Source organism: Eubalaena glacialis, chromosome 1 (genome assembly GCF_028564815.1).
Source record: "Eubalaena glacialis isolate mEubGla1 chromosome 1, mEubGla1.1.hap2.+ XY, whole genome shotgun sequence".
In the NCBI taxonomy this organism is placed as follows: domain Eukaryota; kingdom Metazoa; phylum Chordata; class Mammalia; order Artiodactyla; family Balaenidae; genus Eubalaena; species Eubalaena glacialis.
In genome coordinates, this window is record NC_083716.1 from 126,448,744 (window position 1) to 126,463,697 (window position 14,954).

Genomic DNA, 14,954 nt, shown 5'->3' on the forward strand with positions numbered 1-14,954 from the left:
GGGCGGGTGGGTACCAGGGCGCCAGCAGGACCCCGTCCAGCTGCATCCCCCAGCGGTGGCAGCCGCTGACTGCGTTTCACCGTTTGCAGGTACGCTGCCGAAAATGCTGATAGGAAGGTAGGTTGAAGGGATTGGGGGGCTCACTGTGGAACACCCTTTCCCTTGTATCATCACAGCCACCAGTACTAATTGCACAGCACTCTCCCTGCCCTCCGCTCACCTAGAAGGGAATTGCGTTTGCAAGTAGACTGTTGTTTTGTTTGTTTGTTTTGTAGGTAACTGTACTACGTCAGATGTTTAAAAATCTTTAAGGATGTGCTAGCAAGACGATAGCCCGTAAGGGGCTATCGGAGGGCTTATTAGACCTGGAACATGTTTCCCCACTTCAGGAAGAGCACTTTGGGCTCAGTGTGGTCCGTGAGCGCTCGGTTAGGCACAGGCCCTGGGAACAAGAAAGTTCAAGTTCATGCTCCCACCAGGGGCTTGTTGTGGGGATGGTGGAGGGCCGTGATGCAGCCTCCCCGAAGCTGGTGAACCTTCTGGTCACGGCCCGGAGCAGAGACACCATGGGAGACAGCCGGCATGTTTGTTTGATGGGACACACATCCCCAAGAAAGGTGAGCATAACTTGAGTGCCTAAGTTTGGGGGATGCCACAGCATAGCTGCCACAATGGGAACTATACTAAACAGCAAATACAGGGAGGAAACCCGCAGAAAAGAAACCTATTGAATACTGCGTTTCCCAGACCTGGACAGTGTCCATCCTTTCTGTGCAACATGGTAACAGCCCATAGAACATGCCTCAAAATGCTGTTGGCTTAATGGGATGCTTTCAGCATGCCTTTCTCTCCAAGGTCAGTGACCTCTTAGAAGGGACCGCACCACCTTCCCCTCCCCGGCCTGAGGTAGCTGGGGGGCGGGGCACAGCCGTCCCTGGGGGGGGTCAGCTCCAGGCAACACCACATGGACCGTATGTGGCTACTCTCTTCCCCTCCCTGAGCGGGGGTGTGAGCCCGACACCCCATCCTTCACCCACAACAGTGACAACCTTCACCATCACCTCCCCATACCATACAAAACAGGTCAAGGTCTTTATTGGTCACCGTCGCCCGGACAAGCAGCAGTGCTAGAGGTACAGAATGTTACGTGTGGGGAGACCGTTTCTTTGTGTGTCTTTAACAGAATCGATGCCTAACGCTGCATAAACCGAGAACAGCTTGTTCCTTACAACGTGAACAGGCTGTAATGTACCATTACCACTTCACACAGCATATAGATATATATGGATAGATTATATAATTATTTATTACAAATAAACTGTAGTTTCACATCTCTCCAAAAGGGATCCTGTGTTTACACGTTCGGGTTCTGAATGTACAAGAAAGGGGTCGGGCTGAGTTCGACCATGCAAAAGCTCACACATCTATCACTAAGCACTTTAAAAATAGAATGGTCTCCTCCTTTAGAACAAATCTGGTGTTTAGATTGAGGATTAGTAAAACAGTATGAAATGAAGGAACTACATGGAAATTAGGAAGTGATAAAGGGGTGAGGGACCAAAGGGTACGGTCTTCTCTTAAAATCTGCCAGGAGACTCCAGGCCCACGCGGAGGACCCAGGAGGTGGGTCTGGGGAGCTGCTATCCCTTTGAGGCTGGGAGCACCACAGAGGCATTCCACCAAGCAGACAGGGTATCCTCCGCACACGAACCTTTTTACTGCAGAAGACGGAAAAGGTCAGTCCTCCCGCCGGAGACGGGGCCCTGCTCCGTGCTCATTGTCCTACGGTGTTTGGCGGGGGCAGTGGAGGGAGGGGAGCAGTGCAGTCCGACCTGCTGGGAAGACCTGGTTCCCGTGAGCACAAAGGACTTGAATGTTCAGTTAAACAGCAGTGCCGTCTGCCTGCATGGAAAGCTCTCGTGGTCCTGACAGTCTTCATGCAGATGCAGGGCAGCCGGCCCCGGCCATCTTCACTCAAACATCTCGTAGTGGCGCGTCTGCCTCACCCTGGGCACCATGTCGATGAGGAGCCTGAGAAGAGAAAGGCCGGTCACCCCCACACACACCCTCCGCAGCCCTGGGCTTGAGCTCTTGGGAAACAAACAGATGGGGGCTTTCTGTTTTTTATAAGTATAATTCACATACTATAGAATTGCTATAATTCAGCAGTTTTTAGTACAGGCAACCATCACACCCACCTAATTAATTCCAGAACATTTTCATCGCCCCCCAAAAGAAACCCCATGCCCACTAGCGGTCACTCCCCACCCCATCTCCCCCTGACAACCACTAATCTCTCAATCTCCATGGATTTGCCTATTGGGGATAGTTCCTATAAGTGGAATCATTCAAGATGTAGCCTCTGGTAACTGGTTTCTTTCATTGGGCGTGTTTTTGAGGTTCATCCATCTATCAGTAGCATGAATCGGTATTCTTTTTATGGCTGAATAAATACTCCATAGCTCTACCACATTTTATTTATCCATTCATCAATCAGTTAATGGACATTTGGGTTCTTTAAAACCCGCATACGTTGGGCATACAAGTTGTCTCTACTTTTTGCCCACTGTGAATAATGCCACTATGAATGTTCATGCATAGGTGTTTGCGTGGATGTGTGTTTTCGTTTCGCTGGAGTATATGCCAAAGGGTGGGATTGCTGGGCCAAATGGTTGGTAGCTCCGTGTTTAACATTTTGAGGAACTGCTAAACTATCCCCAAAGCGGCTGAACAATTTACATTCCCACGGGCAAGATATGGAGGTTCTGATTTCTCCACATTCTCACCAACTCTTACTCTCTCTTTTATTATAGCCATCGTAGTGGGAGAGAGGAAGCATGTTAACATTTAAAAGCTCAGTGCCTTTGAGAAACTGTTCTCTTTTCAAAGGCCGACTCCAGCCTAGATGCTGGATGCAGAGCCAGCGATGCCTGCTGGCACTTCTTCAGTGAGAGGCCTCAGGCTGGGCTAGAACCCAACGCCTGGGGTGGGTTTTTCTACATGTAGCCCTTCTGCACTCTAAGTGTAAAAAGTTCTCTAAGTGTGAGGTCCCGGCATCTGTAGCAGGTGGCAGAGGGGGCTTGAAGGGTGAGGACACCCCACAAACGCCTCCCTGGTGCATCTTTAGACACGAAGGGTTAAAGGGAGGACCATTCAGTGAACTGTAAAGACAACAGACAAAAGCGGACCCTTTGTGAGTGAAAGCCTAGACCCCCTGGTCCAAGTCCTTGCCTCACTTCTGTCCCAGCCACCAGAGTATGTGACGGCTGCAGGGGGCTTTTCCAGTCTCCTGACCTCCCCCGGGGGCGGGAGGGTCACAGGTACAAGACATGATCGTCAGGGGTGGGGAACATAACACCCGTGGCCGCTCAGAGAACAAAGAGGAAAGAGCACTTACTTGACCCCGTAGGCGAATATGGTGAGGCCGATCAGCACGCCGATGCTGCCGTCCAGGTACCAGACGGCCGAGTTGTGCTTGAACACCTCGGCGCTCAGAAGAATGGAGAAGCCCATCACGGCCCCCACGAGGGAGTTAAACCCTGGAAGAGAAGCAGAGAGGGGCTGAGGGCAGTGCCCAGTGAACTTGCTTAGCCACCAGGAAAACTACCCAAATGCCAGGCATGCCTCTGCATCCCGGAACGTGTACTGGAAGGGATGTTCCAGAAGCACTTCTCGGGTGATTGATTGATTGATAGCCACCACCTCAGACACCCACATGGCTTGACAAGTCTCTGCTCACATGTCACCAGGGACCTCCCTGGATGGAGCTGTCACCCTCACCGTCCAGCCCCTGCCAGCCACCACGCCCAAGTGACAGCCTGTGTACGGTTCCTGTCGGCTTCTTCCCATGCCCTAGCAACACAGGTCTCCAGAGGGGCAGGGGCACCAGGCCTGCCAAACACACGGGACATTGAATACTCAGGGACTCACATCTGTCCAGTGTCTGCTGGGCAAGTACACAGCTGGGATCGTCTCAACTCTGTGAAGTCAGATCATCACCCTCGTTTCACCAGTGAGAAAACTAAGTTGAGCACAGTGAGTGAGGTTTAATAAACTGACCGGGTTATACAGATCAAGAGGGGCAGGGCTGGGATTCCACCTGAACCCACGTTCTTTCTCTGCCGTGTCTCCCAAGTCACCCAAGGATGTTTCACTCTCCAGGAAGGAAAGGCGAAGACTAGGGTTAGCTACCTGGCTGCAGAAAGGGCAATCCAGCCAGAACTGGAGCTAACAGACGTTGATCACCGTCTCCTTTCACACACGTCACCTCAGTGGGTCCCCTCGACTGAGGCATCACACTTCCAGCCTACCTGTGCGTTTTCCAAGGCCACATGGGAAGGGAACGGGGTCTCGCCATGCTGTGAGCCACGAGGCTCCTCGCCTGCCCCAGCATAACTGGGGCCTGAGAGCAGCTGCAGGCCCACGCCGCCCGGTGGTCCCCTGGCAGCTGCCCATGCAGGCCAGTCACCTCTCCGACAGCAGGCCTGCTCCGTTCCCTGGCAACTCCGCCAGGGTAAAGGCGCCATGCTTCTGCTGAATAACCTTAAATGCATTCACTGTGGGCTGCACCACTGCAGGGGGGTGTGGGGTGTTGTAAACGAAGCGCAGGGGGAGAGGAAGAAGAGTGTAGGGGAGAGATGACTTAGGCCAAGCCCTGTCTCAAGATCCACGGGGTAGACCTCAACAGGCTGCCCCTCAACAATGGGACCGAGATGAAGCCGGGCCTGCAAGGACATCTCTGATTGCCTGTTGCATCACACCCTCTTCTCTCCCCTCCAATCTCCGTCATCTCCCCACGCCAGGTCTCAGCTGAGGACTCGGCCTTGTACTTCTCAGAGCACACAGGTTCAGACATCTTCCCCACGCCAAGGCCACCGCCCGCCTATGCCTGCTGCCCTCCCGTACTCAGCTGCTTCTCCAGTTACTGCCATTCCTGTGAGACTGGCGCCTTCATCCCTGTTCACTGGAGGGCTTTGCTCTTGAATTTCTTCTCCCGCTCCTGGGTCACTCCCACTGGGATGTCTTAGCATCATCACCCACCTGCACCTCCTTCCTTGACCCACCACAATCCCCATTCACTACCGCCCTTCGCAAAACTCCCTGGAGAGCTGGCTACCCCATCACGCCTCCCGTTCTCTCTTCACCCCATCCCACTCAGGTCCCTTCCTCGCCCCCAGCGCTGCCCTGGTCCTGGATGGCTCCCGGCTGCCACAGGCCATGGTCAACGCCTCGTCCTCATCGTATGCCCTCCTAATAAGAACACGTCTCTTCAGCCTCAGGGGACGCTGCACTCTGCTGCTTTCCCTCTTTGCACTCCAGCGGTTCCTTCTCAGTCCCCTTTGCTAGACCCTCCTCCTCGTCCCCATCTGCATGCCTGGCTTAGTCCCCTGAGCACTTCCTCCGCCTATGTTCTCCGGCCAGGTTCTCACCTCCATCCCATAAGCCAGCATCTCCCTAGCTCTCTTTCGTCCTGACCTTTCCCCTCAGCTGCAGGCATACAAGCATCTCAAACTGAACACGCTCAGAGCAAAAACTGCTGCCTCCCCACGACTCGCCCTCCGGCCACCCTCTCTGTAAACAGCACCCCCGGCCACCTAGCTGCTGAAGCCAAACATCTAGGAGCCCAGCCTGGACTTTTCTCACATACCGCATCTCAGCCACCCATCAAGTCATTCTTGCCAACTGTCACCCCCCCAAACCCGCCCCCTCCTGCCCACGTCCCCCATCCTCGCCGTGATTCCCCTCGCGGCAGCCCGACTGACCTCTGCAGCGAACAGCAGCCAAAACCCTCCAGCGGAAAAGCTGCCCAGTTCTGAAAACCATCCAGACTCTTCACGGCGGGCGAGTCCTGCGGTGACCAGCGCCCCCCTCCTCGGCCGCACCAGGCCCGCTCCTCGTCCCCCCTCCGGCCACGCCGCCGCCGGCAGCCTCCCCCCCAGGCCTCCGCAGGCCGGACCCCTCCTCCTGGGGCCTCCCACGCTGCCTCCCCAGCCTGAACCCAGAGCCCCTAAGGCGGCTCCTCCGTCCCCCAGCCACACCCTCCTACCGGCGCGCCCTTCCGGCTCTGCTCTCCGTAACATGACATTTTTACCGTTTTTCTTTTTGCAGACATCCCTCTCTTTCCCACCAGAGATGTCGGCGAAAGGACAGGAGTTCTGTGTCTCTCCTTGCTCTGCTCCAACTCCCAGAACAGGGGCTGGCGCTTCTCGGGGACTCGATTGATCGCTGCACTAAGTACTGAGCTAGCAGATGGAGGGAGGGGGAGGGGGAGGGGAAGGCGCGGACACGGCCTTAGTCAGGGACTCCTACCCGCCGGGCTGGGCCGCCCCGAGGGAGAGAGCAAGCCACCGCTGCCCAGGCTCTGGGGGCCTCCCTGCCGAGGCGGGCCTGCGGCTAGAGCTCTGGGGAGACAGCCCCCCGAGAGGCGGAGGACTTACCCCTGAACTTCAGGGTGTGGTCTGGGGCCCCCTGGAGAGCCAACCGTCCCCACTCGCGTTCACACCTGGCGGAGGCTTCCAACCCAGTGTCACCTCAATACAGGTGACAAGGGTTAGCAAAGGCAAACCCCTCCACCTTCCTGCCACCGGGGACCATATCCTCCAGAGGCCAGTCCAGGGAAGTGGGTGGAGAGAGGGGCCGGGACTTGCTGGGAGCCTGCGGCGGGTGAGGGCTATTCCAGGCGGGGCCTCCACCTGCCCTGCCGTGTCTACCTGGGGATCCCGGCCCACCGTCCGCAGGGAGCACTTCTACCCCTTCCCCAAGGCCTCCACTGCAGACAGCAGACCTGACAAAGAGCTTTCTCTGGGTGCCTTGGGGATAGCGGGAGGGCAGGGCTGGCGTCAGCTTCACCTGAGATGTGTCCCACCAGTGCCAGGTCCCAAGGCCAAATCTCTAAGCCTTCCAGCTTCAACAGGAGACAGGCGCCCTTCCCCATGCTACGTCCTCGCCTCCCCTTCTCAGGGCCGCCCGGGGACAAGGCTGCAACCCAGGCCCCTGGGGTGTTAGTTTCCGTGGCTCCTCCAGGCTCACTCACCTCTAGACGATGGGGAAAAGCACCCAGCGTGCTCCCCACCTCTGTTCTCCATGCGGCTCATGTAGCTGACTCCACTCCGCCCTTCTGTCACCGCAGGGTCTCTCCCAGCTCCTCACACGCAGAGCGCTTTGGAACTACCCCCTCTCTGTCCTGCCCATGGTTTTGGCCTCTGCATATCACACTCTCAATTCTGCTTCCATCTCTCCCCAAGGAGGGGGACAGCGGGTCTACTCTGAGACGGGGGAGGCCGTATTTCTCTCCTGTCTTCTGATACATCAGGATCATCAAGATATTTCCCCTCTCCCATTAGAAGAGGCTGGCATTTACCCTCTTGCCTCTGGCTGTCCCTTGAATCTTCCTGTTCTTTTTAACAAGTGGAATCAGACCAGTCCTCTTAAAAAAAGTCTCTGCAGCCCACGTCTTTTCTCAGAAGGCCACCAAAAGCGTCCACAGAGGCCACTACTCTGTCAAGGGGCTACCTGGGCTGGGGTTTACCTCTCAGGCATTAAGTTGGGGGAATTTTGTTTTGGGGGGTGGCTAGAGGAAGAAGGCAGAGACGAGCTGGAGATGGCTGCTGCCCCAGGGCAGACTGGAATCCTTCACTCCTCTTTCTCCATCTTTATCGTGGGTACCAGTGGGCCCCCGGAGCCCTCAGAGAAGCCCAGAGGAGCTCAGAAAGGCTGCAGAGGGTGGGAGGTTCCCCCAGACAGCCACGAGATGTCCAGTCGCTCCAAGTCACCCGGCTCTGCCAGCCAAGGACCCACCAGCCTCCCGTTTCGACAGTGGGGGGACCTACCCACCCCATGCAGACTCCGGATGGTTCACAGCTGATGGAACTTTCACCTTGTTCACCCATACTCTTCCAGGAGTCTCTGACCTGCTCCGCTCTGCCCACCTGTGGTTATGACGGAGCCTGACTCATTTCAGCTGCACCTCTTATGAGCCTGTGCGGGGACACTGGAACCAGCACACCCGGACTGGGGGACGATTCCGTACCCACCCTGCCACATCCTTCAGAATTTTAGAGGCTTCCTAGTGGCAGCTACTCCCCAGGAAGGACACTGAGCGCACAGGCCACCCATCTTCCTAGCAAGGCACACAAGGCCCCATCGGTCACTCACCTCTGGGCCGCTGTCCCCACCCCACCCAGGCCCATACGCTTGTTCCATCTGCCTGTTAAAACCAGGGCTCTTGCCAAAAATAAACGCTGTCATCATCTTAGAAAACAAAATAATGTCTGAGGCGATCTTGATTAGAGGCTCTAACAGTCTGGCTTTGATGACTAGACAAGAATCTGTATAATTAAGCACATATTAATTTTATGCAGAAAATTCTGATTCAAAGTTGTTCATGTACTTGAAAACCACCACAGACTCTTGATACTTTAGAACAGTCAACCCAGGCCCCTCAACTCAGGTTTCCAGCTGTCCTGCGGGCAGCGCTGGAGCCCGGCTGCTGGCCCCACGTTCAGAACTCCCCCCAGGTACCTTTCCACAGTCTTCCTCTGTCTGATCTGCAGTATTAACTTGCTGCCCAAAATCCTTTTGCCTTAAATGATACAAAGCCAGCTTCAGCCTAGTCCTGACAGCAATGATCGCATGCTGACTAAACATCCAAAGCAAGAAAACCAGCCAGGCATGATTTCCTGCGCTGCGCAGCACAGCGTGGGGAAGGAAGTCTGGAATTTACCCGCACCCTGTCGTCCCCATTCCCCTGAAGATCTGCCTCCTGACTGTAAGGGCACGACCCAGGGACAAAGGAGCAGTGCTTCCATCCTGCTCTTGAACCACGGAGAGGGGTCATTACAAAGAGAAGTGGACGGTGTAAGTGAAAACTGTTCAACCTGCAACAGGGCGGAGCAGCCTGGCCGGGTCCACACACAGCTCCAGCTTAGCAACCAGCCGCCTCGCCAGGTGACAGGTGACAGGTGAGTCCCGCCCGCCCGCCCTCCCTCCCTCCCAGCACCAGAAGCAATTGGCTGGACTCGGAGAGATAGCACTTGGCCTGGCCCCCTGCCCTGGGCCAGAACAACAGTAACGGCAGGCATGGCTCCCGAAGCCCAGCCAGCCCCCGACCTCCCCACGTGAGGGAAGAACAGGGAGGAGATACTTACAGATGGTTCCCTAGTTCTGCTAATGAATGAATGAGGAAAATCGGGATCCCAGACAAGGCAATTAGCAGGAGGCTGTAATTACTGCCACCTATTTAGCTGACACTCCCACCGAGCGGGGGACTGCAGAGTGCGACAAGCATGCTCCCTGATGGCAGGGGTGGGGGGCCCTCATGGGTGACAGGCTAGGGGACCGGGGTGCTGCCTCAGCTCTTTGCAATAGCGCCCTCTGTCTTGCTCTGCCTGACTGTCTCTCCTCAACCTCCACAGCCAATTCATCCCCGAGCCCTGCCCATGTTATAAATATCGCCGACCTTTCCTCCATTTCCCCATATCCCCTCCCCCCCCCCCGCGCCAGGCCACCACCCCGTGAGCTCCCCAGAGACCTCTCCCCTCCCTGAGGCCTCTCCGCTCTGTTCTCTACCTTGATGGCCACAAGTCTCTTTTAAAAACATCCATCATGTCACCTCGTCTGTTTAAACATTTAGCAAAACATCCAAAATCCCACACTTGACCTAACGTCCTGAATGGTCCGCCCTCGCCCACTCGTCGGGGCCCCTCATCCTCCCCTCCTTCCTCTCACCCCGCAGATGCCCCAGGCTCCCTCCCAACTCGGCACCCTCTGCCTGAGGAGTGCCTGCCCCCGGCTTTCCGCCTGTCGGTGGAACAATTTTCACTTGAACCATCCACTTCCCTTTGTAATGACCCCTCTCCCCGGGTCAAGAGTAGGACGGAAGTACTGCGTATGCATGTGGATGGTTCTGTATGTGCAAATGATGACATCAGGAGTTATTTCATTAGAAACACACACACTTCTCACCAGGGGCTTCTCTTACGCCATATAAAATGGTGGGACGTTAGCACAAGTGAAGCCTAAATAGAAACAGCATCTGGAATGCCTATAAAGCATTAGGTGAAGTCACCAGTCGAGGGAGGGGCACCCACTGTTCTGAGAAGAAGGGGGTCAAGCCCCGTGGTCACGGGTAGGGAGGGGACAGGGCCTCCTGCCTGGGTCCACATTCAGGCTCCCGGCCCAGTGTCTCGGCTGCAGTCATCTGAATACAGAAAGTGCTGATATCTGTAAGTCAGAGGGGCTCTCTGACTTAAGGGATCAACTCAGGGCAGACAGAGGAGCGCCTCCTGGGTACTCACCACCCAGAGCCCCGAAAACTGTGCTGACTGGTGCAGCTCCCCCCAGGCCTGCCTTCCCGTCCCTCATGTGCAAGGTAAAGAGACTTGGAAAGGAAGGAACAGAACACATCGCTGGAGATTCAAGGTCCAGCCAGGCCTCTGCTCTGTTCAGGCCTAAAGGGTGCAGGCAGAGCTGTGCCCCTCAGAGCAACAGAGAAGAACCTCGAAGGTGGCTGGAGAACCCACACCCAACCTCCTGGTTAATGCTCTCAGCACAAGGCCGCCTGTGCTCTCATTCCTAAAAAAAGGAGGATTCCACAGCCAAAGGAGGCGTTTTCTTTTCCAGCTTAAAAAACACCAGACCACAAAAATCACAGGGAGTGAACACTTCTCCCCCAGTCCTGGAAGCATCACTTTGACCTCCTGCCTGCCTGCCCCACCGTGCAAAAGCCCAGCTCCACACACGGCAGGGCATCAGCACAGGATGAGGAGTCCACGTCCATACCGTGTCACCATGCTCGTCACTTGGGAGAGAAGGGCCCTCTGACCGCCATCCGCCCCGTCCTCAATGGATAACAGCTACCCACACGTGACTGCACCCACGTATTGCACATAGGAGAGAACTCTGAGAATCTGAGGAGCGGGGAGCGGTTCTTTCCTTAAAAAAGAAATCATGGGAATTCCCTGGCAGTCCAGTGGTTAGGACGCAGCACTTTCACTGCCGGGGCCCGGGTTCAATCCCTAGTTGGGGAACTAAAGATCTCACAGGCTGTGCAGTGCAGCTGGAAAAAAAAAAAAGAAAGAAAAAAAAAGAAAGGGAAGGAAGGAAGGAAAGAAAAGAAAGAAAGAAAGGAAATAAAGAAAAGAAAGAAGGAAGGAAGGAAAGGAAAGGAAAGGGAAGGAAGGGAGTTAGAGAGCGAGCGAGAGAGAAAGAAAGAAAGAAAAGAAAGACCTAACGACCTCTGCTCTACTTTGTGCAGGCACATCCACCAACCCACCAGCTTTTACCCTTGGACCTCCCACCCCAGGGCACAGGGGCTCCCGTCTCTACTCCCGACCCCCAGAAACTTCACACGCTCCAGAATAAAGAAAAAGAAGATAGACAGGCAGTGGTGTCCATCACGTTTCTAGTTTACATGCCAGCACTAGTTGGCAAAAACGGAAACGTGCCTTTCCTACTGTCACACATCCTCCTCTGTCAGCCCAAAGGCGACGCAGGAAGCTCCTGCTGACCCACAGGACACAGAGGGATACTTCCGCCTGGTTTGGGTCTTGAGCAGAGAACACACGGCTCATTGCCCTGGCGAAGTCCTGGTCACTGCAACTTGAACTCCTAGGTAAGCGTTCCACTAGCTGGAGGGGGAAATGGGCGTGGAGTGTTCACCAAGGAAACCTGCATAGAATCCAGGGAAGACATTTACTTTTTATTTGGAGCAACGCAGCTCAAATGCAAGGCTCTGGGAAGCCCTTTGTGCTCCATGATTAAGAGCCGGGGGAGCCGTGAGCCACCCTGGTAGGAGGTCCCAGTGGAGGTGCTTCAGGAAGAGTGTATTCAATTCCTAGGGCACGAGACATCTGCCCTGATAGGAAACCCTGAGAATCATTAAACAGCCTGGGGGTCGGAGGGGGGGGAGTACAGTGAGGAACAGATTCCAAATTGTTGAGCTCTTCTGCAAGACGAGCAGCTAAAAGTGACCCAAAGAGCATCTTCCCTCACTGTGAGCTCAGCCCCTAGACACCCTGGCCTTACTCACCATCAGTTATGAGGGCTCTGCTGGTCAGAACCTTCCCCAGCATAAACTTCAGCACAGCCAGGACGCTGCAAAGGATCCCACTTAAAATGGAGACGCTGAACAGGAAATCATCCTAGAAGAGAAAGTTCCAGATTTCAACAGTTCAGCTCAGGCTAGAGCAGATCGCAAACCACTGGCCTTTGTTCCCAGAACAAATCATCAGCGGAGTATGCTGCCACCAGGTGGGGTATATTGCTTGTTTTTATACCTCAGTTACCTCTGTCACTGGGAATCGAAAAAGATGATCAAAAACGAAAAATCCAGACTTATATTTCCTTAGAAACCGATTACATACTTCTTTTCCTGTAGGAGATTCCCCTTCCCGCTATTCTGCCAAAATGGTTGGCAATCACTGATCAATAACGGAGTTGGTCAAATGCTAAAAATAGTGACTTCTATGTAGAGTTTTCCATGGTAAGTCAAAAAGCAGCTGACTGCAAAGTCTGGAACACGTAAGTAGACCACTGGCCTAAGAACAGAGCCAGCTGAACTTGCCCATGGGGTCCATTATGGCTGGAGCTACTTATAACCGTATTTTTTCCTTAACTTCGCACAAGCAACTGGAAGTTCAAATATAGCCTTCAAGGTGGGAAACGGTATCTAAGATAAATTGATGTTATCTTAGCACTTCCTATAAGTTGTTAGCTTACCTTTGCAAGCAAATGCATGAGTCACATATGCAAAAGCGAGTAGCCCTATATCTATCTCCTGACAGCAGGGCCCATAGGGCCTCTCAGCTTCGGGCTCCCAGGCATCACTCCCATGAAACACAGCCTCCAGATTCCCCAATATTAAAATGCCACTGCCAGCAGAAATCTCATAAAGCATCACATATACTCAAAGAAAGAGGATTCCTTAAGCTGTTTATTAGTCAAATAACAGAAAGCTGGGAAGAGGGAGGGAAGACAGCCTGTTTCCCCGGGTTCAAAACTCAGCAAAGTGATCTGAAAAATCACCTTGCTGGAAACAGGGTATCTGCAAAGCATCAAAGCATCTCCCCCAAGGGAACTAAGATCCCACATGGCGCACGGTGCAGCAAAAAAACAAAAACAAAAAGCACCTCCTCCACAGCACTGATCAATGGTGGTTGGTTTTAACAGATGTCCACAAATCCTGTGCTACCCCCTCCCCAAAAAGGCACAGCTTAATCCCCTCCTCCTCTGAGCGTCGACTGGACTCATGACTCATAGCTAACAAACAGAATACGGAACAGAGGAAAATAGTGACTTTACAGGGGGGAAACCCAGTAAGCGATCAAGATGAGCATGACCACGCGTAAGTGATGCTGCTATCATGCGCCTCCGGATAGCATGGGGCGTGAAGAAGAAGAAGGCCTCTGGGTGTTCTACCCCCAAATCCATAACCTCAGTTGAATCGTGAAAAACCATCAAACAAACCCATGTTGAGGACAGTCTACAGAACACCTGAGCACTCCTTTTCATACATGTCAAGGTCATGAAATTTCAAGGTCGTGAAAGACAAGGAACCACGGAGAAATTGTCACAGATTGGAGGCTAAGGAGATGTGAAGACGAAATGCCACAGAAACTGAAAAGGTCATTACATGGGAAAGCCGGAGAAATCAGCGCAGAGGCTGGAGTTGTGTTAGTAGTGTTGTCATCCCCTAGTTTGGGTAATGGCACCCTGGTTATCTACGTGAGACGTTAACCTTAGGGGAGGCTGGAGGAAGGGGATATGGGACCCCTCTGTAATGTCTTTGTAACAGATGTATAAATCTGAAATTATTTCAAATTTTGAAGTTTTTAAAAATAATCACCTCACTGAAGTTTCACTTCCTCAAATGACCAGTAAGGACTGTGCCAAACCTGGCCTCTGGACGGATCCCCAGTCCGGGCTGTGCGTGAGGTTAATGCACCAGGGGCCACGGGGGCGGGAGGTGGGGAAAGACCCCCAAATCCAAGCTCTCTTCGTGCAGAAACTCAGTCTAATTATGGGAGAGGGTGCCCATAAGAAAAAAGGCAAACATGATTAAGGAATCACGTACCAACATAGACCCAGATGCAGATAAGATTCAAAAAGCCTAAGTTGGTGGCACTTCCCTGGTGGCGCAGTGGCTAAGACTCCGCGCTCCCAATGCAGGGGGCCTGGGTTCAATCTTTGGTCAGGGAACTAGATCCCACATACATGCCGCAACTAAGAGTTCGCATGCCGCAACTTAGGAGTCCGCCTGCAGCAACTAAGAACCGGTGCGACCAAATTAATTAATTAATTTAAAAAAAAAAAAAAGCCTAAGTTGGGAGACTGAGGCAGTCCATTAAGTACTGTGGCAGTCCATTAAGTACTGTGAAGCCCCAGATTGAGAAGGTGAGTTCTCACTTTGCTCACCCCATGACTAAAGCCTTTCTGGCTTCGCCCGATCTGTTGGCAAAGCCCTCATCCCTATGTGTTCAGAGATAGAGAAAGGCTGTGTTCACCCCATCCAGGTCCCAGGGAGCTGGAGGTTGAGGTTCTGCTCCCACCCCCAGATGCACCTTGAGAAGAGCCAGCATGGCTTTGCTGGTCCTCCCCTGGGTCTGCTAACCCGGGGAGCAAACTGCTGAACGGGGGCTTGGCTGACAAAGGGCAGTGATACGCCAGCAGATCTTTGCTCAAATCTAGACTTCATTGCTTACTGAGGAAACAAACCCAAGCTCTCAAATCTCAATTCTCTCTTCCATAAAGAGCAGTGTGATACCCACAGCCCCCGGCAGGCAGCTGATGTGCAATAAAATGTAGCAACTGTTATTAAAGGCCCCAAACGCATTACCCACACACTCACTTATTCCACCAAACAGCCGCGCTAGGTGCTAATGGTGAGCCCCAAAGTATGGTAAGCATCGCTATAAAAGAAACATAGGGAATTTATTACCTAGAAAGAAGCACACATG

The 14,954-nt window shown here is 53.7% G+C and overlaps 2 protein-coding genes across 5 annotated transcripts in view; one reads left to right on the forward strand and one right to left on the reverse strand.

The window, feature by feature from the left end:
• Positions 1–41: 41 nt before the first annotated feature.
• Positions 42–8,261, forward strand: LOC133086786 (uncharacterized). 3 transcript variants are annotated; one of them, XM_061183370.1, is made up of 4 exons: positions 42–617; positions 1,592–1,736; positions 6,109–6,234; positions 7,130–8,261. In XM_061183370.1, the coding sequence occupies exons 1-4, from the start codon at positions 495–497 to the stop codon at positions 7,267–7,269; spliced, it is 534 nt and encodes a 177-aa protein (XP_061039353.1). In that variant the 5' UTR covers positions 42–494; the 3' UTR covers positions 7,270–8,261. The 3 variants fall into 3 exon arrangements, with proteins under 3 accessions (XP_061039353.1, XP_061039344.1, XP_061039363.1); XM_061183361.1 differs by having other exon boundaries at positions 7,669–8,261; XM_061183380.1 differs by having other exon boundaries at positions 7,900–8,261.
• The window catches only part of TMEM163 (transmembrane protein 163), a 252,880-nt gene continuing 239,250 nt past the window's right edge, over positions 1,325–14,954 (reverse strand). For both annotated transcript variants that reach the window (XM_061183348.1, XM_061183338.1), the window contains 3 exons: positions 12,029–12,140; positions 3,398–3,539; positions 1,325–2,031 (listed from right to left, as the gene is read on the reverse strand). In XM_061183348.1, the coding sequence (XP_061039331.1) occupies positions 1,971–2,031; positions 3,398–3,539; positions 12,029–12,140 (315 nt within the window). In that variant the 3' untranslated portion in view covers positions 1,325–1,970. The remainder of the gene's footprint in view (positions 2,032–3,397; positions 3,540–12,028; positions 12,141–14,954) is intronic.